At 69.5% G+C, this 26200-nt stretch overlaps 3 protein-coding genes across 3 annotated transcripts in view; 1 reads left to right on the top strand and 2 right to left on the bottom strand.

The window, feature by feature from the left end:
- Window positions 1-11855, bottom strand: part of ATP1A3 (ATPase Na+/K+ transporting subunit alpha 3) — a 36390-nt gene extending 24535 nt beyond the window's left edge. The window contains 14 exon segments of the mRNA XM_075134969.1: window positions 647-751; window positions 1316-1437; window positions 1525-1653; window positions 1746-1971; window positions 2644-2809; window positions 2899-3072; window positions 3662-3771; window positions 3866-3979; window positions 4939-5133; window positions 6017-6124; window positions 6569-6673; window positions 7940-8092; window positions 9838-10000; window positions 11743-11855. Coding sequence (XP_074991070.1) covers window positions 647-751; window positions 1316-1437; window positions 1525-1653; window positions 1746-1971; window positions 2644-2809; window positions 2899-3072; window positions 3662-3771; window positions 3866-3979; window positions 4939-5133; window positions 6017-6124; window positions 6569-6673; window positions 7940-8092; window positions 9838-10000; window positions 11743-11855 — 1983 coding nt within the window.
- RPS19 (ribosomal protein S19) overlaps window positions 1-26200 on the top strand; it is a 127458-nt gene that overhangs the window by 58769 nt on the left and 42489 nt on the right.
- On the bottom strand, window positions 21692-25991 carry ZNF574 (zinc finger protein 574). Its single transcript, XM_075135011.1, has 2 exons — window positions 25960-25991; window positions 21692-24314 (listed from the first exon to the last, which is right to left on the bottom strand). Exon 2 carries the CDS (start codon window positions 24247-24249, stop codon window positions 21715-21717), a length of 2535 nt encoding a protein of 844 aa, XP_074991112.1. The 5' UTR covers window positions 24250-24314; window positions 25960-25991; the 3' UTR covers window positions 21692-21714.

The raw sequence follows: 26200 nt of genomic DNA, 5'->3' as shown, positions 1-26200 counted from the left end.
AAAATTAATAATAATAATAACAACGACACCCCGCGCCCCCCCCCCCCCGGGGCCGGCCCCCCCCCGAGCCCCCCATCCCCCAATGTGTCCGTGGCCCCCCCCGCGGCTGGTCCGTGCGTGGGGGGGGGGGGTGTCCATCCTCTGCGCCCCCCCCCGGCAGTGTTGGGGGGGGGGTGTCCCCCAAATCCTTCCAGGCACGGCATGGGGGTCCCATCCCCCTGGCAGGGTGGGGGGGGCAGCATCCCCCCCCGGGAAGGCACAGCGCAGTTTTTTTTGGGGGGGGGGGGTGTTACAGTGGGGTGGGGGGTGCTGAGTCCGGAGGACGGGGGGGGCTTTTATTGGGGGGGGTCGGTCCTGGAGCCCCCCCAAGTCCTGGCATACGCACGGCGTACAAGGAGGGGGGGGGTGTCACTCCTGTTGGCGGGGCCCCCCCTCGGGGGGGGGCGGCGGGGGGGGTCCCCCTCGGGGGGGCGGGGGGGCCGCCCGCAGCGCCTGGATGCGGCGACACTCGGGGCAGACGCGGACGTGGGTGCAGGGGGGGGGTCCCCCCGTCCCCCCCCCCGCCTCGGGGGTCCCCGAGTAGAGTTTGCCGTTGCTGAAGCGCATCTCCCGCAGGGAGGGGCCGCCGCCCCCCCCCCCCCGGCACCCCCCCACCCCGGTTCGGGGGTCTCCGGCGTCGGCGGGCGCGCGCCGGCTTGCGGCAGGAGACGGCGTGCCGAAGCTCCCGCAGCATCTCCGTGCACAGCGAGATCTGGGGGGGGGGGGGCATCAGCCGGACACCCTCTGCACCCCCCCAGCCCCTCTGCACCCCCCCAGACCCTCTGCACCCCCCCAGCCCCTCTGCGACCCCCCCAGCCCAGCCCATCCAACACCGGATGCCTGGGTCCCCTCTGTGCCCCCTCTGGGTCCCCTCTGGGCCCCCCCCAGGCGTCCTCTGGGCCCCCCCATCCCCTCCGTATCCCCCCAGGTCCCCTCTGTGCCCCCCCATCCCCTCCGGGCCCCCCCAGGTCCCCCCCCATCCCCTCTGCGCGCCCCCCCAGGTCCCCCTCAGGTCCCCTCTGTGCCCCCCCATCCCCTCTGTCCCACGCCCAGGTCCCCTCCGTGCCCCCCCAGGTCCCCCCCACGTCCCCTCTGTGTCCCCCCATCCCCTCTGCGCCCCCCCCAGGTGCCCTCTGCGTCCCCCCAAGGTCCCCTCCGCGCCCCCCCCAGGTCCCCTCCAGGCCCCCCCATCCAACACCGGGGTTCTCTCCCCTCCACCCAACCCAGCCCCCCCCAGTGTCCCCCCCCTTCCCGGACGCCGGGGTTCCCCCCCAACCTCCTCGGTCTCGGCCGAGCGCCGCGTGGACCAGACGAACTCCATGACGGCCACGAAGATGGCGACGATGAGGCCGCAGACGAGGACCACGAAGATGCCCCCGATGTTCTCCATGCCCAACCCTGGAGGGGACACATGGGGGGGGGTGTCAGAGGGTGTCCCCCCCGCCTCCCCGGACGCCTGGGTCCCCCCGAGGGGTGGCTGCCCACCCTTGGCTCGGTGGTCCTCCTCCTTGGGGCAGTGGCCCCCTTCCCACCATTTTCTCTTGAGGATTTCCAGCCGGTTGTTCTCCTGCAGCTGCAGGATGGCCAAGGTGATCTCGTCCCGAAAGGGCGAGCCTGGAGGGGGACAGGAGATGGGGTTCCACCAGCTTTGGGGGTCCGGCCGCCTCCTCGCTGCCCCCCAAACCCGCCCCGGCCTCCCCCCGTACCCAGAGGCATGCCGATGCCGTAGCCCTTGGTGTCCAGCAGCCCCCCGATCTGGGTGAGGTTGCAGTTGTGCCGGCGGTGGTACTCGTTCATGGTGGACTCCAGCAGGAAGGCGTACTTGGAGTTCAAGACGCGGGCGATGCCCTCCTCCGTGCTCTTGACGAAGACGCTGGGCTGCTTCGACTGCATGTAGTTCCACATCCGCTGGTAGGTCTGGTACCGCGAGTTCTGGGGGGGGGGGGAGACGGGCATGGGGGGGCTGGCGGGGACTGGGTCCAGTTGGCCTGCGTTGAGTTGGGTTGGGCTGCGCTGGGGTGGGTTGGTGGTTTGCTCTGTTGGGTTGGCTTGGCTTGGCTTGGTTGGGTTGATCTGGATTGGGTTGGGTTGGATTGACGCGGGTTGGGTTGGGTTGGGTTGACCCAGGTTGGGTTGGGTTGGGTTGACCCAGGTTGGGTTGGGTTGGGTTGATCTGGATTGGATTGGGTTGGATTGTCCCAGGTTGGGTTGGGTTGGGTTGGGTTGAGCCAGGTTGGGTTGGGTTGGGTTGACCCAGGTTGGGTTGGGTTGGGTTGACCCAGGTTGGGTTGGGTTGGGTTGATCTGGATTGGATTGGGTTGGATTGTCCCAGGTTGGGTTGGGTTGGGTTGGGTTGAGCCAGGTTGGGTTGGGTTGGGTTGACCCAGGTTGGGTTGGGTTGGGTTGAGCCAGGTTGGGTTGGGTTGGGTTGATCCAGATTGGCTTGGCTGGGTTGATCTGGGTTGGGTTGGGTTGAGCCAGGTTGGGTTGGGTTGGGTTGGGTTGGGTTGAGCCAGACTGGGCGTGGGCAGCAGGACTGATGGATGCACCGTGCCCCACGTGCTCCTGTCCCTCCCAGAGCCTCCCCCAGCACCAGGACCTCACCTGGAAGAAGGTCATGGTGGAGCCGGCGTGGATGGTGCCGTACTCGATGTTGGTCTGGTCAGCCAAGTCATCGGCCGACTCGATGGGCACCTCCATCCGCTGCACGGTGAGGAAGGCCGCCAGGTTGGCCGTGTAGGAGGAGATGATGATGAGGGTGAAGGCCCACCTGGAGGAACAGTCCCGGGGGGGGGGTCAGTGGGGGATCTCCGAGGCCGGCCCCCCCCCGGCCACCCCGACGGCCCCCCCGGGTCTCACCAGACCCCGCTGACGCAGCGGGTGGAGAGGGCACGGGGCATGATCTCGGAGCCCTGCTGCATGAAGCCCCCCACGGGGAACCAGAGGCTGTTGCCCAAGGTGTACTGGTTCTCCAGGAGGTTGTGCCGCTCCCGCAGGCAGGGGTGGGGGTTGTACCACTCGTAGGGGCTCAGCCTGGGGGGGGGACACCCCGTCAGGACACCCCCCGGCCTGCACCCCGCTTCTGTGCCCCGGAGACCCCACAGGGTGTCCCAAGGCCTCCCTGCACCCCCAAAACCCAGCAGTGACTCCACAGGACCACCCTGCACCCCCCAAACCCAGCAGGGACCATCCAGGACCTCCCTACACCCCCAAAACCCAGCAGTGACCCCCCCAGGGTGCCCCAGAATCTCCCTGCACCCCCAAATCCCAGCAGTGACCCAACAGGGTGCCCCCCAGGACCTCCCTGCACCCCCAAAACTCATCAGTGACCCCAAAGGGTGCCCCACAACCTCCCTGCACCCCCTAACCCTGGATTTTGGGTACCCATGAGGTCAGGGAGAATGTGGAGCCCCCCTGGGGTCTGGTGGGGGTGGATTTTGGGTGCCCCCCCAAAAGGCTATGGGTGGGGGTACCCCAAGGGTTTTGGAAGGAGTATTTTGGGGGGCTGGTTCTTTGGGTGCCCCCAGGGTTTGGGAGAGTATTTTTGGGTGTCCCTGGGGATTGGTTCTTCGGGTACCCCTGCACCTGGGGGGGTGTATTTTGGGGCGCCCCCCCCCCTCACCGCGCGGCCAGGAAGAGGACGCAGCTGACGGCCAGGTAGGCGAGGAGCATGAAGAGCCAAACGGCCGGCGAGAAGGGGTCTAGGAAGGAGAAATACCCCGGCTTGCGGCCCTGCGGGGACACGGCGTGAGACCCCCGCGGTGGCACCGACAGCCCCCCACACCCCGCTGGGGTCCCCCCGCCATCCCCGGGACCCCCCCCGTACCATGTGGACCCGGTAGAGGATGCTGATGCCCAGCGTCATGAAGGGCTTGGAGAAGTCGATCACCTTCTCCCGCTCCGCCGTGATGGTGAAGGCGGCCACCGCCAGGTCGGCTTTCTGGGGGGGGGGGACGACACGGACAAGGGGGGACCCCCCCGGGATGGGGGGTGTCAGGTGGCCTCGACTCCCCCGGGACACCCCAATAACCCCCCAGGGTTACAGACCCCCCCCCAGAACACCCATAGGATGCCCTGGGACACCCCAATACCCCCAAACCTCCCATAGGCTGCCCTTAGACATCCCTGTACCCCAAAACACCCCCTAAGTTGCTCCAGGACACCCCTATACCCCAACACCCCCCATAACCTGCCCCAGGACACCCCAATACCCCCAAAAGCCCCCATAACCTGCCCCAGGACACCCCAATACCCCCAAAACCCCCCATAAGCTGCCCTTGGACACCCCAAGCCCCCCATAACCTGCTCCAGGACACGCCCATATCCCCAAAACCCCCCATTGGTTGCCCCAGGACACCCCAAACCCCCCCATAACCTGTCCCAGGACACCCCCAATCCCCAAAACTCCCCATAAGTTGCCCCATGACACCCCAAAAATCCCCCATAAGTTGCTCTAGGACACCCCCATACCCCAAAACCCCCCATTACCTGCCCTTGGACACCCCAAACGCCCCCATAACCTGCCCCAGGACACCCCAATACCCCCAAACCCCCCCATTACCTGCCCTTGGACACCCCAAACCTCCCCATAACCTGTCCCAGGACACCCCCAATCCCCAAAACCCCCCATAAGTTGCCCCATGACACCCCAAAAATCCCCCATAAGTTGCTCTAGGACATCCCCATACACTAAAACCCCCCATTACCTGCCCTTGGACACCCCAACCCCCCCCATAACCTGCCCCAGGACACCCCAATACCCCCAAACCCCCCCATTACCTGCCCTTGGACACCCCAAACTCCCCCATAACCTGTCCCAGGAGACCCCAAACCCCCCCATAAGTTGCCCCAGGCCCCCCCCCCCGCCCGCCGGCGCCCCCCACAAGCTGCCCCGCGTACCCGGTTGATGAGCTCGCCCACCATGCCGGTCCAGGAGCCGTTGGGCTCGGGCGCCCCGTAGAGCCCGTCCTCCACCAGCTTGATGTGGAAGCGGAACTTGAGGAGCCCGGCCAGCTCCTGCAGCATGTCCACGCAGAAACCCTCGTAGCGCTCGGGGCCACCCGCGCCCCCCACCCGCATCACGTAGGGGTTCTCCTGCGGGATGGGGGGGGGACACGACAGGGAGGCGTCAGGGTGGGGAAGACGGCTGGACGGCAATGGAGAACCCCAGGGGGAACCCAACGGAGATGCCCCTATGGGAACCCAATGGAGGTCTCAATGGGACCCCAAAGGAGATCCCAATGGGGACGCTCCAGTGGGACTCGAAGTGGACCCCAAAGGGAGACCCCAAGGAGATGGCAATGGAGATCCCAAGGGGACACCCCAACGGGAACCCAAGGGGACCCCAGATGGAGATCCCAAGGGGATGGCAATGGAGATCCCAAGGGGACACCCCAACAAGAACCCAAGGGGACCCCAGATGGAGATCCCAAGGGGATGGCAATGGAGATCCCAATGGGGACACCCCAACGGGAACCCAAGGGGACCCCAAATGGAGATCCCAAGGGGATTGCAATGGAGATCCCAATGGGGACACCTCAGTGGGAACTCCAGGAGACCCCAAATGGAGATCCCAAGGGGATGGCAATGGAGATCTCAATGGGGACACCCCAATGGGAACCCAAGGGGACCCCAAATGGAGTCCCAAGGGGATGGAGATGGAGATCCCAATGGGGACACCCCAATGGGAACCCAAGGGGACCCCAGATGGAGATCCCAAGGGGATGGAGATGGAGATCCCAATGGGGACACCTCAGTGGGAACTCCAGGAGACCCCAAATGAAGATCCCAATGGGACACCCCAGTGGGACCTGATGTGACCCAATGGAGACCCCCAATAGGACCACAAACAGAGACCCTGGGGGGGCCCCCAGAACCCCAACAGGGACAGTCCAGTGGGGTCTGCTGGGCCCCAACGGGGCAGACAGCAGGACCCCCGTGGGGACCACCCAGGAGACCCCCCCCAGGCCCCGCTCACCAGGATGGTGGTGATGATGAGGGTCTTGTTGGCCAGGCTGTCGGAGGCGTTGATGGCCAAGGTGGTGGCGTTCATGGCCAACGTCCGGTTGGAGTACCACACGCCCACCTGGGGGGCACAGCGCCGGGGTGGGGGGCACGGCGCCGGGGTGGGGGGCACGATGCTGGGGTGGGGGGCACGGCGCCGGGGTGGGGGGCACGGCGCCGGGGTGGGGGAGGGCACGGGGCTCCCTGGGGTGCAGCATCGGGGTACGATGTTGGGGGGGAGGGGGGGAAGCACAGTGTGGGGTGCAATGTGGGGGGTGCATTGGGGGGCCAATATCGGGGGGTTCAATATGGGGGGGGCCAATATGGGGGGGTATAACGTGGGGGTGCATTGGGGGGGTGTAACGTGGGGGTCCAATATGGGGGGTGCATTGGGGGTCCAATATGGGGGGCAGAGGGGGGGTTTTAGCACCGGAGGGGGGTGGTGGGCTGCCACGCAGGGTGCAGCAGGGTGAGTGGGGGGGCCGCGTGGGGGGCAGGCGTGGGGGGCAGGCGTGGGGGGGCTCACCTCCCGGTGCCCGTCGCGCCCCTTCTCCAGCACGTGGAGGGTGTAGTTCGTCCGCTGCCCTTTGCTGTTGAACTCCACCCGCCCCGTCAGCCCGTCGTACTCTACCTGGGGGGGACACAGACTCAGGACCCCCCCCCAAAAATATATATATTGGGGATTCTCCCCCCCCAGGAGACTGAGAGGGTTTGAGGGACCCCAGGAGTAGTCTGAGGACCCCCAGGACGTCCTTGAGGGATATTTCAGGATCCCCAGGAGATTCCAGGACTCCCAAGAGGGTTTTGGGGTCCCCCAGGACTATTTGGGGAACCCCCCAGGAGGACATTTTGGGCTCCTCCAGGCACCCTTGAGGACCCCTAGCAGGGTTTTGGGGGTCCCCCAGGGCTATTTGGGCACCCCCCAGGAGGGTTTTAGGGATCCCCAGGAGGGTTTTGGAATCCCCAGGAGGGTTTTGGGGGTCCCCCAGAAGTATTTAGGGTCCCCCCAGGAGGGGTTTGAAGTCCCCAGGACCTTTTGGAGTCCCCAGGAGGGTTTTGGGGGTCTCCCAGGAGTTTTTGGAGTCCCCAGGAGGGGTTCGGGGGTCCCCAGGAGGGGTTCAGGGTCCCCAGGAGGGGTTCGGGGATCCCCAGGAGGGGTTTGGAGTCCCCAGGAGGGGTTTGGGGGTCCCCAGGAGGGGTTCGGGGGTCCCCCAGGACCTTTTGCAGTCCTCGGGAGGGGTTCGGAGTCCCCAGGAGGGGTTCGGGGTCCCCAGGAGGGGTTTCGGGGGTCCCCCAGGACCTTTTGCAGTCCCCAGGAGGAGTTCGGGGTCCCCAGGAGGGGTTCGGGGGTCCCCCAGGACCTTTTGCAGTCCCCAGGAGGAGTTCAGGGTCCCCAGGAGGGGTTTGAGGTCCCCAGGAGGGGTTTGGGAGTCCCCAGGAGGGGTTCGGGAGTCCCCCAGGACCTTTTGCAGTCCCCAGGAGGGGTTCGGGGGTCCCCCAGGACCTTTTGGAGTCCCCAGGAGGGGTTCGGGGGTCCCCCAGGACCTTTTGCAGTCCCCAGGAGGAGTTCAGGGTCCCCAGGAGGGGTTCGGGGCTCCCCAGGAGGAGTTCAGGGTCCCCAGGAGGGGTTTGGGGGTCCCCCAGGACCTTTTGCAGTCCCCAGGAGGGGTTCGGGGGTCCCCAGGAGGGGTTCGGGGGTCCCCCAGGACCTTTTGCAGTCCCCAGGAGGGGTTCAGGGTCCCCAGGAGGGGTTTGGGGGTCCCCCAGGACCTTTTGCAGTCCCCAGGAGGAGTTCGGGGTCCCCAGGAGGGGTTCGGGGCTCCCCAGGAGGGGTTCGGGGCTCCCCAGCAGCTCCCCCCCCCGTGTCTCGGGGCCCCCCGTTTTGGGGTGCCCTCACCATGCGCAGGTAGTTCATCAGGCTGGTGCCGTGGGGCCAGATGCTGGGGGAGGCGCAGGCCAGCGGCCGCCCCCCGATCTCCTGGCTGCGGTTCAGCTCCCGCACCGCCCCCACCACCACGTGCACCGCGTCGAAGAGCAGCGCCGCCGACAGCTGGGGGGCACGGGGGGACACGGGGGACACGGGGGACATGGGGGGACATGGGGATGCAGGCGGACAGGGGGACACGGGGGGGACAGGGGGACGTGGGTGGGATGGGGACATGGGGGGGACAGGGGGACATGGGGGGGACAGGGGGGATGCGGGTGGGATGGGGACATGGGGGGACGGGGGGGACAGGGGGACATGGGGGGGACAGGGGGGACGTGGGTGGGATGGGGACATGGTGGGGACAGGGGGAACATGGGGGGGACAGGGGGGATGCGGGTGGGATGGGGACATGGGGATGCGGGGGGACATGGGGGAACGGGGGGACATGGGGGAGACAGGGGGGACATGGGGAGACAGGGGGGACATGGGTGGGATGGGGACATGGGGGGGACAGGGGGGACAGGGGGGGGACAGGGGGGATGCGGGAGACGGGGGGGAGGGGGGGGGACGTGAGTGGGATGGGGACATGGGGACGCGGGGGGACGTGGGGGAGACAGGGGGGACATGGGTGGGATGGGGACATGGGGGGGACAGGGGGGACGCGGGTGGGATGAGGACATGGGGATGCGGGGGGACATGGGGGGACGGGGGGACATGGGGGAGACGGGGGACATGGGGAGGCGGGTGGGGGGGGACATGGGGACACAGGGGGACATGGGGGGGGACAGGGGGACATGGGGATGGGGGACGCAGGGGGGGACGGGGGACGGAGACGGGGGATGTGGGGGGACGGGAGGGGAAAACGGGGGGACATGGGGGGACAGGGGTAGGGTGGGACATGGGGACAGGGGGACGTGGGGGGACATGGGGGAGATAGACAGACATGGGGGGACAGGGGGACATGGGGACATGGGTGGGATGGGGGACACAGGGGACATGGGGGGACAGGGGGACATAGAGGGGACAGGGGGGACGGACAGACATGGGGGGCATGGGGGGACATAGAGGGGACATGGGGACGAGGGGACATGGGGGGGACAGGGGGACAGGGTAAGTCCCTGCGCCCCCAAACCAGCCCCTGGGCATCAGCTTGGGGGGAGTTGGGGGGGACACGGGGCCCCACAAGGTTTTGGGGGTCCCCCCCGGGTTTTGGGGGCCTCCACTGCTCCCCCCACCTCCCAGCTCCCCCGGGTGCTTGCCTCCCCCCAGGGTTTTGGGGTCCCACAAGCTTTTGGGTGCGACCCCCCGGGTTTTGGGGGTCCCCCCCACCCCCACCTCCCCCAGGTGTTTGCCTTTCCCCCAGGGTTTTGGGGTCCCACAAACTTTTGGGTGTCCCCCCGGGTTTTGGGGTCCCACAAAGTTTTGGGGTCCCACAAAGTTTTGATGCCCCACAAGGTTTTGGGATCCCACAAGGTTTTGGCGGTCCCCTCCGGGTTTCAGGGTGTCCCCCCCCAGGTTTCGGGGTCCCACAAACTTTCGATGCCCCACAAACTTTTGGGATCTCACAAACTTTTGATGCCCCACAAGGTTTTGGGGTCCCACAAGGTTTTGGGGTCCCACAAGGTTTTGGGGGTTCCCCCCAGGTTTTGGGGTGTCCTCCCCCGGGTTTTGGGGTCCCACAACTTTTGGGATCCACAAACTTTTGGGATCCCCCCCAGGTTTTCGGGGTCCCACAAACTTTGATGCCCCACAAACTTTTGGGATCTCAACAAACTTTTGATGCCCCACAAGGTTTTGGGGGTTCCCTGGGTTTGGGGGTTCCCCCCGGGTTTCGGGGTCCCCCCCCGGGTTTCGGGGTCCCCCCTCACCGCGGGGCCGGGGTAGGGGCTGAGCTCGCAGTTCTCGCGCCAGGACATGTTGAGGCTGCGGACGAACTCCAGGTAGAAGGGGTGGCTGGTGTTGAACATGGGAGAAGCCCAGGACGGTGGAGGGGGCGTCCGCCAGCGCGTCCAGGCGCAGCAGCGGGAAGTCCTGGGGGTCCGGAGGTCATGGGGGGGTCCCGGAGGTCATGGGGGGGTCATGGGGGTCATGGGGGGGTCACGGGGGTCATGGCTCACCATGGTGGTCAAGATGTACTTGTAGAAAGCCGACGTCATGCCCAGCTCCGAGGCCTGGGGGGGGGGGGAGAGGGTGGTCCTGCCCCACGGCGGCCCTGCCCCACGGCGCCGGCTCCCCCCGCGGCCCCCAGCCCCGCGGCCCCCAGCCCCACCGCGCCAGCTCCCAACGGTGTCCTCCAAGCAAGACCCCCCCAAGCCCCCAGCCCCATGGTGGAGGATCCCTGTGGTGTCCTCGCCCCATGGGCCAAGACCCCCCCAGGCCCCCAGCTCCCCCAAGCCCCCAGCCCCCCAAGACCCTCCCCAGTCCCCCAAGACCTCTGCTCCCCCAAGACCCCCCAAGCCCCCCAAAGACCCGAGCTCCCCAAGACCCCAGCCCCCAAGACCCCACCAAGCCCTCCCAAAGACCCCAGCCCCCCAAGACCCCCCAAGACCCCCCCAAGCCCCCAGCTCCCCAAGACCCCCCCAAGCTCCCCTTAAGACCCCAGCCCCCCAAGACCCCCCCAAGCCCCCAGCTCCCCAAGACCCCCCAAGACCCCCCCAAGCCCCCCCAAAGACCCCAGCCCCCCAAGCCCCCAGTTCCCCCAAGACACCCCAAGACCCCCCAAGCCCCAGATCCCCCAAGACCCCAGCTCCCCCAAGACCCCAGCTCCCCCAAGAGCCCCCCAAGCCCCCCACTCCTCAAGAACCACCAACCCCCCCAAGCTCCCCCAAGACCCCAGCCCCCAGAGGACCCCCAGCTCCCTCAAGACCCCCAAACCCCCCCAACACCCCAGTCCCCCAAGACCCCCAGCTCCCTCAAGACCCCCCCAAACCCCCCCAACACCCCAGCCCCCCAAGACCCCCAGCTCCCTCAAGACCCCCCCAACCCCCCCAAGACCCCCGCCCCCAAGACCCCAGCTCCCTCAAGACCCCCCCAACCCCCCCCAAGACCCAGCCCCCCAAGACCCCCAGCTCCCTCAAGACCCCCCCAAACCCCCCCAAGACCCCACCCCCCCAAACCCCCCCAAGCCCCCCCAAAGACCCCAGCCCCCAAGCCCCCAGTCCCCCAAGACACCCCAAGACCCCCGCCCCCCAAGACCCCCCAAGCCCCAAGATCCCCCAAGACCCAGCTCCCCCAAGACCCCAGCTCCCCCAAGAGCCCCCCAAGCCCCCACTCCTCAAGAACCCCCAACCCCCCCAAGCTCCCCCAAAGACCCCAGCCCCCCAAGACCCCCAGCTCCCTCAAGACCCCCCCAACCCCCCCCGAGACCCCAGCCCCCCAAGACCCCCAGCTCCCTCAAGAACCCCCCCCACCCCCCCCAAAGACCCCAGCCCCCCAAGACCCCCAGCTCCCTCAAGACCCCCCCAAACCCCCCCAAGACCCCAGCCCCCCCAAACCCCCCCAAGCCCCCCCAAAGACCCCAGCCCCCCAAGCCCCCAGTCCCCCAAGACACCCCAAGACCCCCGCCCCCCCAAGACCCCCAAGCCCCAAGATCCCCCAAGACCCCAGGCTCCCCCAAGAGCCCCCCAAGCCCCCCACTCCTCAAGAACCCCCAACCCCCCCCAAGCTCCCCCCAAGACCCCAGCCCCCCAAGACTCCCCAGCTCCCTCAAGACCCCCCCCACCCCCCCCAAGACCCCAGCCCCCCCAAACCCCCCCAAGCCCCCCCCCGCCCACTTGCTGAGGACGAGGTGGGAGACGGAGGCGTTGGCGTCGATGATGATGGTGGTGATCTTGTCGTCGCGGATCTCCTTCAGCAGGGGGGTGGGGTCCTGCGCCTCGTCCAGCATCCGCCACCGAGAGGGTCTCGCGGGAGATGAGGAACTGCCGCACCAGCTCCTCCAGCCGCAGCAGGCCTGGGGGGCGGGGGGGCACCCCGGGGTGCTGCGGGGACCCCCGCACCCGCCCCCGCCCCGCGCCCACCCCGTGACCCCCATATCCAACCCTGGGTCCCCCCATATCCAGCGCGTGCCCCCACACCCACCCTGTGACCTCCATATCCAGCCCTGGGTCCCCCCATATCCAGCCCGTGACCCCCCATGCCCACCCCGTGACCCCCATATCCAGCCCTGGGTCCCCCCATATCCAGCCCGTGACCCCCCATGCCCACCCTGTGACCTCCATGTCCAGCCCTGGGCCCCCCCCCATCCAACCCTGGGCCCCCCCATATCCACCCTGCGCCCCCCATATCCACCCCATGACCCCCATATCCACCCTGTGCACCCCATATCCAGCCTGTGACCCCCCATGCCCACCCTGTGACCCCCATATCCAGCCATGGGCCCCACCCACCCACCCCGCGCCCCCCCATATCCACCCCATGACTCCCATATCCACCCTGCGCCCCCCCAAATCCAGCCCTGGGCCCCCCATATCCAGCGGTGCCCCCGCACCCACCCTGTGCCACCCCATATCCAGCCCGTGACCCCCCATGCCCACCCTGTGACCCCCATATCCAGCCCTGGGCCCCACCCACCCCACCGCGCCCCCCCATATCCACCCCATGACTCCCATATCCACCCTGCGCCCCCCCAAATCCAGCCCTGGGCCCCCCCATATCCAGCGCGTGCCCCCGCACCCACCCTGTGCCACCCCATATCCAGCCCGTGACCCCCCATGCCCACCCTGTGACCCCCATATCCAGCCCCGCGCCCCCCCATATCCACCCCATGACCCCCATATCCACCCTGCGCCCCCCCATATCCACCCCATGACTCCCATATCCACCCTGCACCCCCCAAATCCAGCCCTGGGCCCCCCCATATCCATCCCTGTGCCCCCATGCCCACCCTGTGACCCCATATCCAGTCCCGCGCCCCCCCATATCCACCCCATGACCCCCATATCCACCCTACGCCCCCCCATATCCACCCATGACCCCCATATCCACCCTGTGCCACCCCATATCCAGCCCGTGACCCCCCATGCCCACCCTGTGACCCCCATATCCAGCCCTGGGCCCCCCACCCACCCCGCGCCCCCCCATATCCACCCCATGAACTCCATATCCACCCTGCGCCCCCCAAATCCAGCCCTGGGCCCCCCCATATCCATCCCTGTGCCCCCACGCCCACCCTGTGCCCCCCATATCCACCCCTGTGCCCCCCCATATCCAGCCCCATGCCCCAGTACCCCCTCCCCACAGCCTGTGCCCCCTCCCCACACCATGGCACCCCCTCCCCATGCCCTGACGCCCCCTCCTCACATCATGGTACCCCCTCCCCGTGCCCCCACACCCCCTCCCACAGCCGGACCCCCTCCCCACAGCCTGTGCCCCCTCCCCACACCATGGCACCCCCTCCCCATGCCCTGACGCCCCCTCCTCACATCATGGTACCCCCTCCCCGTGCCCTGGCACCCCCCCCCATGGCCCATGCCCCCTCCCCACATCCCAGTGCCCCTTCCCACATCCCGGTGCCCTGTCCCCATGCCCTGGCACCCCCTCCCCATGGCCCACACCCCCTCCCCAGGGCCTGTGCCCCCTCCCACGCCCAGTGCCCCCTCCCCATGGCCCACACCCCCCTCCCCAGGGCCCGTGCCCCCCCGTGCCCCCCTACAACTCGGCCTTGGCGCAGAGAGGGGAGGCGGCGGGGTAGCGGAAGCTGCGCAGGATGTGGCCCAGCGCCAGGCTCACGTCCTCGTTGCTGGGGTAGAGGCTGACGGCGGCGAAGCGCAGGTACTGCAGCCGGGGGGTCTCCTCGGGGCCCACCTTGATGTGGGGGATCTGGGGGGCACCGTCAGACGGGGGGGCCGGGGGGGGCCGGGGGGGCTGGGGTCGCCGCCAATGGGGGGGCACAGGGGGACATGGGGAGTCTGGGGTCACCAGGGGTCACCGGGGGTCATGGGGGGATCTGGGGTCACCGGGGGTCATGGGGGGGCCTGGGGGTCTGGGGTCACGGGGGGGCACGGGGGGACATGGGGGGTCTGGGGTCACCAGGGGTCATGGGGGATCTGGGGTTCTGGGGTCACGGGGGGGCACGGGGGGGACATGGGGGTCTGGGGTCACCAGGGTCATGGGGGGGTCTGGGGTCACCAGGGGACACAGGGGGATCTGGGGGGTCTGAGGTCACCAGGGTTCATGGGGGGATCTGGGGGGTTGGGGGGTGATGGGGAGGGATGGGGGTCCCAGGGGGGGTCTGGGGGTGATGGGGAGGGAATGGGGGTCCTGGGGGGTCTGGGGGTGCCGGGGGTGGGTCTGGGGGTGCCCGGGCCCCCCCTCACCTCCTTCTCCCGCAGATGTGGCTGACGGTGGAAGCGGCGGCGGGGCTGGAGGCCGGACCCAGCACCGAGACGACGCCTTTGGGCAGGATCTGGCACACCTGGGGGGGGGGGCACGGGGGCTCGCACGTCCCCCTCGCACGGCCACCGTGCACGGCCACGCGTCGCTCGTGCACCTCGCACGGCTGCGCCTCACGCACGCGCCTGTGCAACACCACCCCAGGCGCTCCAATGCAGCGCCGCGCACGCACTCGTGCATGGCCTTGCACACTGTGCACGCACTTGTGCATGGCCTGAAACACCGCGCACGCCCTTGCACGCTGCACACGTCCTCCTCGTGCACGCCCTTGCACACTGTGCACACGCTTGTGCATGGCCTCGCACGCCGTGCACGCTCTTGTGCATGGCCTGAACCACCGCGCACGTCCTCGCACGTCACGCACGCCCTTGCACACGCTTGTGCATGGCCTCGCACGCTGTGCGCGCCCTCGTGCATGGCCTGAAACACCGCGCACGCCCTCGCACGCCGTGCACGCCCTTGTGCACGTCCTTGCACGCGCTTGTGCATGGCCTCGCACGCTGTGCATGCTCTCATGCATGGCCTGAAACACCGCGCACGCCCTCGCACACTGCACACGTCCTCGTGCACGCCCTTGCACGCACTTGTGCATGGCCTCACATGCTGTGCATGCTCTCGTGCATGGCCTGAAACACCGCGCACGCCCTCGCACGCCGCTCACGCCCTCATGCATGCCCTTGCACACGCTTGTGCATGCCCTCGCACGCCGTGCGTGCTCTTGTGCATGGCCTGAAACACCGCGCAGGCCCTCGCACGTCGCGCACGCCCTTGCACGCGCTTGTGCATGGCCTCGCACGCCGTGCGCGCCCTCGTGCATGGCCTGAACCACCGCGCAGGCCCTCGTGCACGGCCTCGCCCGCGCCCCGTGCCCGCCGGCCCCCCGGGCGCTCACTGGTGTCGGTGGTCTCGTACTGGCTGTCGCGCTGCAGCTCGAAGATGTCGACCTCCAGGCGGGCGCGGGCGGGGGCCCCCAGGATGCCGTTGACGTGCTCCCGCGCCAGCGCCAGCGCCAGCCGCTCCCCCCGCCCGCAGCCCGACCGCTCGTCCAGGATGGCGGCTGGGGGGGGGCCGGGGGGGTGACGGGCCCCGTATCCCCCCGCGTCCCACCCCCGGACCCCCCCGTGTCCCCCCGTGTCCCCGTAAGCCTCTATGTCCCCAATGTCCCCATGTCCCCCCATGACCCCCACATCCCCCATAGCCCCCACGACCCCCCATGTCCCCATGACCCCCATAGCCCCCACGTCCCCCATGACCCCCATGACCCCCATGTCCCCACGTCCCCCCATGTCCCCACGTCCCCCATAGCCTCCACATCCCCCACAACCCCCCATGTCCCCATGACCCCCACGTCCCCCATGACCCCCCATAACCCCCACGTCCCCCATAGCCCCCCATGTCCCCATGACCCCAAGAGTCCCCACAACCCCCATGTCCCCCACGACGTCCCAGTGTCCCCACGTCCCCCATAGCCCCCAGTGTCCCCACGACCCTCATAGCCCCCATGACCCCCCATGTCCCCATGACCCCATAGCTCCCACGACCCCCATGACCCCCCATGTCCCCATGACCCCCATAGCCCCCATGACCCCGCAGTGTCCCCACGTCCCCCATAGCCCCCACGTCCCCCACGACCCCCACGTCCCCCGGGCCCCCTCACCCATGCAGGAGGGAGGCGAGGCCCTGGCGGCTCCGGGGGGCGAAGGCGGCCACCAGCAGCAGCAGAACCGCGGGCGACGCCGGCATCTTCCCCCGCTCCTCATGGAGAAGGTCGGCCGCGGCCACGCTCGCCGCCTGCGCCCAGCGCTCAGCGGGGACCCCCGGAGACCCCCAGAGCCCCCCGGCACCCCTGGGACCCCCCCTGCACCCCTGGGACTCCTCCCTGCACCCCTGGGACCCCCCTGGGAACCCTTCTGAACCCCTGGGACCCCCCTGCACCCCTGGACCCCCCTGGGAGCCCTCCTGAAACCCTGGGACCACTCCTGCACCTCTGGAACCGCCCCCTGCACCCCTGGGACCCCCCCCTGCACCCCTGGGACCCCTCCTGCACCCCTGGGACCCCCCTGGGAGCCCTCCTGAACCCCTGGGACCCCCCCGGCACCCCTGGGACCCCCTGGGAGCACTCCCAGACCCCTGGGACCCCCCCCGCGCCCCTGGGACCCCCCCAGCATGAACCCCTGGGACCCCTCTGCACCCCCAGGAACCCCTCTGCACCCCCAGGAACCCCCTGAAGCCTTGGGACCCCCCATGAACCCCTGGGATCCTCCCTGCACCCATGGGACCCCCTGGCAGCCATGGCAGCCCCCCTGATCCCCTGGGATGCTCTTCCTGGGACCCCTCTGCACCCCAGGGAGCCCCCAGCACCCCCCTGCACCTTTGGGATCCACGCTGTACCCCTGGGACCCCCGGGCACTCTTGGGACCCTTCCTGGACCCCTCTGCCCCCTGCTCCCCAGGGCGTCCCCCCTCAGACCCCCCTGCACCCCTGGGACCCCCCTGCACCCCCTGGGACCCCCCTGCACCCCTCAGATGCCCCTCATGAACCCCTGAGACCCCCTGTTCCCCAGGGACCCCCCAAACCCCTGAGATGCCCCCCTGCACCCTTGGGAACACCCTGGCACCCCTGGGACCCCCCCTGCACCCTTGGGACCCCCCCTGCACCCTTGGGATGCTGCTCTGCACCTCTAAGCCCCACCCCCACCCCTGGGACCCCCCCATGAACCCTGAGATGCCCCCCTGCACCCCTGGGACCCCAGAGACCCCCCCCCTGCACCCCAGGGACCTCCAAAGCACCCCCCAGCTCTCCAGGGACCCCCTGTCACCCCCCACAGGGCCCCCCCCAGCACCCCAACACCCCAGGACCCCCCCCCGTCCTCCCTCACCCCCCCCAAACCCCCCACCCTGGCCCCGATCCCGGGGCACTTGGGGGGTCCCAGGTGACTTGGGGGGGTCCAGCATTGGGGGGGATTCGGCATTGGGGGGGGTCCCAGGGCATTGGGGGGGGAGCCTGAGGCACTGGGGAGGGGGCAAGGCACCATGGGGGGTCCTCACTCCATGGGGGGGTCCTGGGGGGGTCCTGGGGCACCGGGGGGGGTCCTCCCGTCATGCGGGGGGGGGGGTCCTGGGGCACTGGGAGGGGGGTCCCCGCTCCATGGGGGGGGGTCCAGGGTCATTGGGTGGGGGTCCCGGGGCACCTGGGGGGAGTCCTGGGACACCACATGCGGGGGCTTGGTCTGTGGGGGGGGTTCCCGGGGCACCGGTGGGGGTCCCGGGGCGGGGGGGGGGGTCTCGCAGCCCCATTCATGCCCCGGGCAGCTGCCCCGTGTCCCGGTAACCGTTGCCGGGCAACGGGATTCGGCTCCCGAGGATGCTGCTGTTGCCAGGCAACGGCGGGGGGGGGGTGCGGGAGGGAGGGGGGGGAAGAGGGGGACGGGGGCGCCCCCTCCCCCACCCGCCGGCCCTTTCCCCGGCCCACGGGGCCGTCCCTCCCTCTCCCCCAATTTGGGACACCCCCCCGGCCTATGTCCCCCCAAACCTGCCCCCCCGATTTGGGACCCCCCTCAGGCACTGCCTGTGACACCCCCCCCCCCAAATCTGGGGGGACCCCAAGGCCTTGCCCCCCCCCCGGGGGTATTTCTGACCCTCCCCCTCAAATCTGGGGGACCCCCCCTGGGCTGCTCCTGCCCCGGGCACCCCCAAAGGGGGGGGGGGGGGAGATGGGGGCCGGGGGGGGGGAGCGGGACAGACAGACGGACGGGGAGGGGGGGGATGATGGAGGGACAGACAGACGGACGGGGGGGATGATGGAGGGATGGACGGACGGACGGGGGGGATGATGGAGGGATGGACGGAGGGACAGACGGACGGACGGGGGGGGATGATGGAGGACAGACGGACAGAGGGATGCAGGGGGATGGAGGGACGGACAGACGGACGGAGGTCCAGGGGGATGGAGGGACGGACAGACGGACGGAGGGATGGAGGGATGGACGCAGGGACAGACGGACGGACGGAGGGCCGGGGAGGTGGAGGGACGGACGGAGGGATGGCGGACGGACAGACGGAGGGAGGGAGGGGCGGGCGGGATGGCGGACGGACAGACGGACGGAGGGGCCGTGGGATGGAGCGGGAGGATGCGGGGGTGGGGGGTGGGGGGCACCGGGGGAGGGGGAACCGGTACCGGGGGGTGCGGGGGAGGGGGAGAAATGGGGAGGGGGGGGGGGGAGGGATGGAGACCGGGAACGGGGACCAGGACCGGGAACCGGGGCTCCGGACCGGGGATGGGGACCGGGAACCGGCACCGGGGCTGGATCCCGGGAATGGATCCTGGTACCGGGAACCGGGGATGGGGGCTGGATCCCGGTACCGGGAACCGGGGATGGGGCTGGATCCCGGTACCGGGAATAGGGACCGATACCGGCGATGGATCCCGGTACCGGGAACCGGGGATGGGGACCCGGGATGGATCCCGGTACCGGGAACCGGGGCTCTGGGACCGGGGATGGGAACCAGTACTGGGAACCGGGGATGGGGCTGGATCCCGGTACCGGGGACCGGGAACCGGTAGCAGGAACGGGGCTGGATCCCGAGGATGGATCCCGGTAACTAGGGATGGGGCCGGATCCCGGTACCGAGAACCGGGGCTCCGGTACCGGGGATGGGGCTGGATCCCGGGGCTGGATCCCGGTACCGGGGATGGGAATCGGGTATGGAAACGGGAACGGGGATGGGGACCAGGGATGGATCCCGGCACCGGGGATGGGGACCGATACCGGGGCTCCGGTACCGGGGATGGGGCTGGATCCCGGTAACCGGGGATGGGGACCGATACCGGGGACCGGGGCTCCGGTACCGGGGACCGATTAGGGAGCTGGATCCCGGTCCCGGATCCCGCGGCCCGGTACCGGCGGTGGATCCCGGTGATGGATCCCGACGGGGGCTGCGGCGGGGGCTGGGGCGGGGGGGGGGAGGAGGCGCAGCCCCGTGTGTGTGTGTCCCCCCCCCTCCCCGGTGCCCCCCCCTCCCTCCCCCGCGCCCCCCCGGTACTCACGACGCGGTGCGCGGCCGCCGCAGCCCCCCCGGCCCGGGGGGGGGTGGGGGGGGGGGCCGAGCCGTGTCTCCTCCGCCCGGTGCGGCGGCGGCGGCGGCGGAGGGGGGGGGGGGGAGGGGGGGCGGGGGGGGGGCAGGGCCCGGCCGGGCCCCCGGTCCTCGCTGCACGCGGCTCCGACGGCGGCGAGGGGAGGCGATGGGGGGGGGGGGGCCGGTCCCGGGGCCCCCCCGGGAAGGTGGGGGGGGGGGGGGGGGGGGGCGGATGCCCGGTGCGTGTGTGTCGTCCCCCCCCCTCCTCCTCCCCGGTCCCCCCCCCCCGGTGGTGCTGACCGGGGGTATTTGGGGGGGGGGGGGGGGGGGAGGGGGGCGACCTTCCCCCCACCCCCGCGTGGGTCCGTCCGGGGGGGGGGCGGCGGGGGCTGCGGCCCCGGGGGCGGTGGCGGGGGGGGGGGGGGCTTTTGGGAGCGCGCGGAAGGGGAGGGGCTGAGGGGAGGGGCGAGGGGGCGGGGCGGAAAGGGAGGGGGCGGGGCTCGGCCCCACCTGCGGCACCGCTGGGAGGGTGGGGGGAGCGCAACATGGCCCCCCCCGGGGCAATAAACCCCCCCCGTGGGGCAATAACCCCCTCCCCAGGGGCAATAACCCCCCCCGTGGGGCAACAGCCCCCCCCCCGGGGTAATAACACCCCCCCAAGGGGTAGTAACCCCCCCCGAGGGATAATATCCCCCCCGTGGGGCAATAGCCCCCCCCCACCAGGGCAATAGCCCCCCCACGGGGCAATAACCCCCTCCGTGGGCAATAGCCCCCCCATAGGGCAATAGCCCCCCCAGGGGTAATACCCCCCCCGTGGGGTAATAACCCCCTCCTCAGGGGCAATAGCCCCCCCACGGGGCAATAACATCCCCCCACGGGGCAGTAACCCCCCCGTGGGGCAATAACCCCCCCCCAAGGGATAATAACCCCCCGTGGGGTAATACCCCCCCCCCCGTGGGGCAATAGCCCCCCCCGTGGGGTAATAACCGCCCCCGTGGGCAGTAGCCCCCCCCCCGTGGGGCAACACCCCCCCTTAACTGCCCTCCTGCCCCCCCCGGAGGAATTCCCCCCCCCCGGGGGTTGTTGCCCCCCCCCACCCCCCAATAAAGACATTTTGGGTCTGTTTCTCTCCTTTAATTGCATCAGGAATTAACTGCCCCCCCCCCGCGGCAATGGGGGGGGACACGGGGGGGGGGCGATGAGCAACACCCGCCTGAATCCGGGGGGGGGGCACAGCCCTGCTGACCCCCCAAAATGGGGGTGCATGGGGCTGGGGGGGTGGGAGGAAGACCCTGCTGCACTCTGGGGGGGGGGGCACAGGGGGACTTTGGCCCCGTTACCCCCCCAAAATAGGGGTGAGACCCTCCGGGACAGGGTGCGGGGGGATGTGGGGGTCCCAGGGGGGTGACAGGGGGTCCAAGGCCCCCAAAATGGGGTGAGACCCCCCAGGAAAGGGCTGGGAACCCCAAAATGTCCCCGGGGGGGGCGAGATGACATCCCCCTGGCCCCCTTATGTCGCCAAAATGGGGGCGAGACCCCCCAGGGCAGAGCTGGGACCCCTGGGAATGTCCCTGGGGGGTGACAGGGAGTCCCTCAGCCCCCTCATATCCCCAAAATGGGGGTGAGACCCCCCCAGAGCAGGGCTGGGGAATGTGGGTGTCCCGGGGGGGGGACAGGGGGTCCCCCAGCCCACAAAATGGGGGCGAGACCCCCCCAGGCCAGAGCTGGGACCCCCGGGAATGTCCCTGGGGAGTGACAGGGGGTCCCCCAGTCCCAAAAATGGGAGCGAGACCCGCCCAGGGCAGAGCTGGGACCCCCAAAAATGTCCCTGGGGAGTGAGGGGGGGTCCCCCAGTCCCAAAAATGGGGGTGAGACCCCCCCAGGCCAGAGCTGGGACCCCCAAAAATGTCCCTGGGGAGTGACAGGGGGTCCCCCAACCTGCAAAATGGGGTGAGACCCCCCCAGGGCAGAGCTGGGACCCCCAAAAATGTCCCTGGGGAGTGAGGGGGGGTCCCCCAACCCGCAAAATGGGGGTGAGACCCCCCCAGGCCAGAGCTGGGACCCCCAAAAATGTCCCTGGGGAGTGAGGGGGGGTCCCCCAGCCCGCAAAATGGGGGTGAGACCCCCCCAGGCCAGAGCTGGGACCCCCAAAAATGTCCCTGGGGAGTGATGGGGTGTCCCCCAGTCCCCAAAATGGGGGTGAGACCCTCCCAGGGCAGAGCTGGGACCCCCGGGGAACATCCCTGGGATCCCCCACCCCCACCCCCCTCCCCCAATTCAGACCCCCCCTCCGGTGACGTCACCCAGAGCCCCCCCCTGGGTAACGCCGGGCGCTTCGTTTTCGGGGGGCGCGGGGTAGATCTCGATGGTTTCCATGATGGCCAAGGCGCTGCCGTAGTCCTGCCCGTCGGCGCCCTCGGCGACGCCGGCGACGGCGCCGGCAGCCGCCTGCGCCTCGGCCAGGACCTCGCGTTCGCGCTGGAGCCGTTGCTGCTGGTGAAGCTTTCGGTGTTTCTGTTTCCAGAGGTTGGAGAAGGATCGGTAAGCTTTGCCGCAAGCCTCGCAGCGGTAGGGTCGTTCGCCGGTGTGGATCCGGCGGTGTTCGGCCAAACGGACGGCGATGGCGAAGGCTTTGCCGCATTCTTCGCATTTGAAAGGTTTCTCGCCGGTGTGGAGGCGGCGGTGATCCTTCAGGTGGGTGGATTGCCGGAAGGCTTTGCCGCAATCGGGGCAGGGGTAGGGTCGCTCGCCGGTGTGGATGCGGCGGTGGACTTGGAGAGAGGTTTCGGTGCTGAAGAGCTTCTTGCAGTCGCCGCATTCGAAGCTTTTGGGGCAGGGAGGGCGGCGAGGCGGCGGCGGGGGAGAAACCGGCGGCGGAGGCGTCGGCGGCGTCGGGGTCTCGCCGGGAACGCCGTGGACCCTCTCGTGCGCCCGCAGCCGGGCGGCCGATCCCACCTTCTTGCCGCAGGTGGGACACTCGAAACGCCGGCTGATTTTACCGCACTTGTGTTCGCGCAGCTGGAGGGAGGTGACGAAAGCGGCGCCGCAACCGGCGCAGATTTGGGGTTGCCGTCCGGCGTGGCTGAGCTGATGAACCTCCAGAAGGCGTCGGAGGAGAAAAGAGCGCCCGCACTGTTGGCATTTGTAGGGGTATTCGCCGGTGTGGTGGTAGCGGTGCATGAGGAGCCGGTAGGGCCGGTGGAAGCGGACGCCGCACTCCTGGCACTTGTAGGGGTAGCGGCGGCTGTGGACGAAAAGGTGTTGGCGGAGGGTGGAGGATTGGGTGAAGCGCTTGTGGCAGACCTCGCACTCGTAGGGCCGCTCGCCGGTGTGCGTCAGGCGGTGCCGGAGGAGGTTGGCTTGGGAGTTGAAGCTCTTGCCGCACTCCTTGCAGTGGAAGGGTCGCTCGCCGGTGTGGGTCAGGAGGTGGTTGCGGACGTGGGATTTTTTTTTGAACATTTTGCCGCAGGTGGGGCACTTGTGGCGCCGTTCCAGGCGGTGGACGAAGCGTTGGTGCCGGGCCAGCTGCGGGTGTTTGGAAAAAACTTTGCTGCACATCAGACAACGGTAACTGGGAGCCGGGGTTTCTCCCGCCTCCGAGGAGTAGATGACGGCCAAGGGTAGCGCCGCCGCCGCCGCCGCCGCCGGTTGCGCGGGGAGGGGGGAGCCTTCGGAGGCGGGGGGGGTCTCGGGGGGAGGGCGGGAGGCGGGAGGGGGGCCGTGGGTGCGCCGGTGGTAGAGGAATTTGGTCATGTTGACGAAGGCTTTGCCGCAGGGGCAGCGGTGGAGGGGGTTGGGGGAGTGGGTGCGGCGGTGAGCCAGGAGGACGGCTTCGGTGTCGAAGGCCAAGCCGCAATCCAGGCAGAGGAAGTGGGATTCGCCGCTGTGACCCCCCAGGTGCTGCTCCAGGGCCGGGGGGGAGGGCAGGACTTTGCTGCAAAGGGGACATTGAAAAGCCCCCAAACGGTGACAACGCAGGTGGAGCTGGAGCTGGTGGGCCGTGGGGAAGAGCTGCTCGCATTCGGCGCAACGGTGCTCGGCCGGACGCCGCGCCGGCGGCGTCGGTGTCGCCGCTGCCGCCGCCGCCGTCGCCGCCTCGGGGCTGTCCTTCAGCTCGTAGCTGTGGTCGGCGGCCGCCGGCGTTTCGTTAGCGGCTCCGTTAAGCGCCGGGGAGGCCAAATGAGCGGCTTGGTGTTCCAAAAAGTCTTTGGGGGTTTGGAAAAGCTGCAGGCACTCGCCGCACTCGTAGAGGAGGAGCTGCACCGTCCCGCCGCCGCTCTCCGCCCCGGTTTCCTCCTCCTCTTCCTCCTCCGGTTTACGGTAAGAATGTTCCAGATCCACCAACGCTTGGTTTTGACCTTGCCCGAGGATTTGGGAAGCGGGAGGATCGGCGCGGTGGCTTTGCCGGTGAGCTAACCAAACCTCCTGGCTGGCAAAGAGAGCTTTGCACTCCACGCACTCGTAATGAATCTGCCCGGCGCCGGCGGGGGGTTTCACGCCGGGGGAAGCTTCGGTTTCTTGTCCCAACAACTTGATGTGCATCTCCTGGTGTTCCAACAGCTGCCCCGGCGATACCAAAAGCTGCCCGCATTCCAAACATTGGTACTGGCTGCTTTCCGGCATCGCCAAAGCTTGGTAATCCCCCGCCAAACCCACCAGCTCGTAGTGGTGCTGCTGCTGCTGCTGCTGGGGGCCCAGGTGGTGCTGCTGGTGGAGGAGGGCGTCCTCCAGCGAGGCCGAGAGGTGGCTGCACTCCGAGCAGACGTAGCGGTGCTCCACGTACAGCACCGTCTCCTCCGAGGGCTCCGACATGGCGGGGAGGAAGGGGGGGGCTTCATGGGAAAAGGAGAAAGGGGGGGTGGGGTGGGGGGTGGGGGCTGGGGAGGGAGAGGGGGAAGGGGTTAGAAAGGAGCAGGGGGGGGGGGACCCGGAGCCACACCAGGCCGAAACCTGGGGGTCCCCTGCAACCCGCCCCCCCCCCAAGCCTGACTACACCCCTCAGGAACCCCAGGATCCCTCAGGGCCCCCCCAGGATCCATGAGATCCCCCCCAGTCCCCACAGATCCATCCCCCCTCAGGGCCCCCTCAATCCCCCAGGATCCCTCAGGGTCCCCCTGACCCCCCAGGATCCATGAGAACCCCCCCAATCCCCACAGATCCATCCCCCCTCAGGGCCCCCTCAATCCCCCAGGATCCCTCAGGGCCCCCCCAGGATCCATGAGATCCCCCCCCCAATCCCCACAGATCCATCCCCCCTCAGGGCCCCCCCAGGATCCATGAGATCCCCCCCAATCCCCACAGATCCATCCCCCCTCAGGGCCCCCCCAGGATCCATGAGATCCCCCCCAATCCCCACAGATCCATCCCCCCTCAGGGCCCCCCCAGGATCCATGAGATCCCCCCCAATCCCCACAGATCCATCCCCCCTCAGGGCCCCCCCAGGATCCATGAGATCCCCCCCCAATCCCCACAGATCCATCCCCCCTCAGGGCCCCCCCAGGATCCATGAGATCCCCCCCAATCCCCACAGATCCATCCCCCCTCAGGGCCCCCCCAGGATCCATGAGATCCCCCCCAATCCCCACAGATCCATCCCCCCTCAGGGTCCCCCCGTCCCCTTAGACCTCTCTTACCCCCCCCCCGGCCCCCCAGGACCCTTTAGATCCCCCCCAATCCCCACAGATCCACCCCCCTCAGGGCCCCCCTGGATCCCTTGGAGCCCCCCCAGCCCCCCAGGATCCCTCAGGGCCCCCCAATCCCCCAGGATCCCTTAGAGCCCCCCCTCCGCCCCCCAGACTCGTACTCTGTTGGGGTCTCCCTCACCCCCACGGACACTGTCTGCCCCTCGGGGTCCCCCCCTCACCCCCTCGGACCCCCATTGCCCCTCAGGATCCCCCCCAGACCCCCTTCTCCCTCGGGACCCCCCCCCAGACCCCTCTACCCCCCTGCCCCAGACCCCCACTTCCCCTCAGGATCCCCCCTAGACCCCCCTTACCCTCCTCAGCCCCCCCCAAAACCCCTATTTCCCCTCAGCACCCCCTGCCCCGACCCCCATTCCCCTTCAGAATCCCCCCAGCCCCCTCTTAACCCCCTCAGCTCCCCCCCCCAGCCCCCCATTCCCTCTCAACCCCCCCCCAACTCCCCCATTCCCCCTCAGGACCCCCCCCAGATCCGTTTTATTCCCCTCAGGACCCCCCCCAGATCCCCATTCCCCCACAGGACCCCCCCCCAGCCCCCTCTTACCCCCCTAACCCCCCTGCCCCGACCCCCATTCCCCCTCAGGACCCTCCCAGACCCCTCTTACCCCCCTCAGCCCCCCCCCAGCCCCCTGGGACCCCCCTCACACCCCCTCCAGACCCCCATTCCCCCTCAGGACCCCCCCAGACCCCCCTCGCCCCCCTCAACCCCGGCTCCCCCCGGTCCCCGCAGGCCCCGGTCCCCCCTCAGGGACCCCCGGGACCCCCCGGTCCCCCCCCGGGACCCCGGAGCCCCCCGGGACCCCCCCGGCCCCCCCCCCCTCACCTCCCGTCTCACTCCCGCTCTCGCTCCCTCTCTCTCCCCCTTCCCCCGCCGGCCACCCCTCAACATCCCGCCTCCCTATTGGTCGCCGCCGACCGACCAATCACCGCCGCCCCGCGCGGGGCTGGGGGACCAATCGCCGCGCGGCCACGCCCCCGCGCTCGGCTGCCGTGACGTCAGGGCGGGGTTCCGCCATGTTGGAAGCGGGAGGAACCAACGCGGCGTGGGGGGGGGGGGAAGCTGG

The sequence above is a fragment of the Calonectris borealis genome, chromosome 35 (assembly GCF_964195595.1).
Source record: "Calonectris borealis chromosome 35, bCalBor7.hap1.2, whole genome shotgun sequence".
In the NCBI taxonomy this organism is placed as follows: domain Eukaryota; kingdom Metazoa; phylum Chordata; class Aves; order Procellariiformes; family Procellariidae; genus Calonectris; species Calonectris borealis.
Note: the sequence above shows the minus strand (reverse complement) of the source record. Positions and strands in the feature narration are given on the sequence as shown.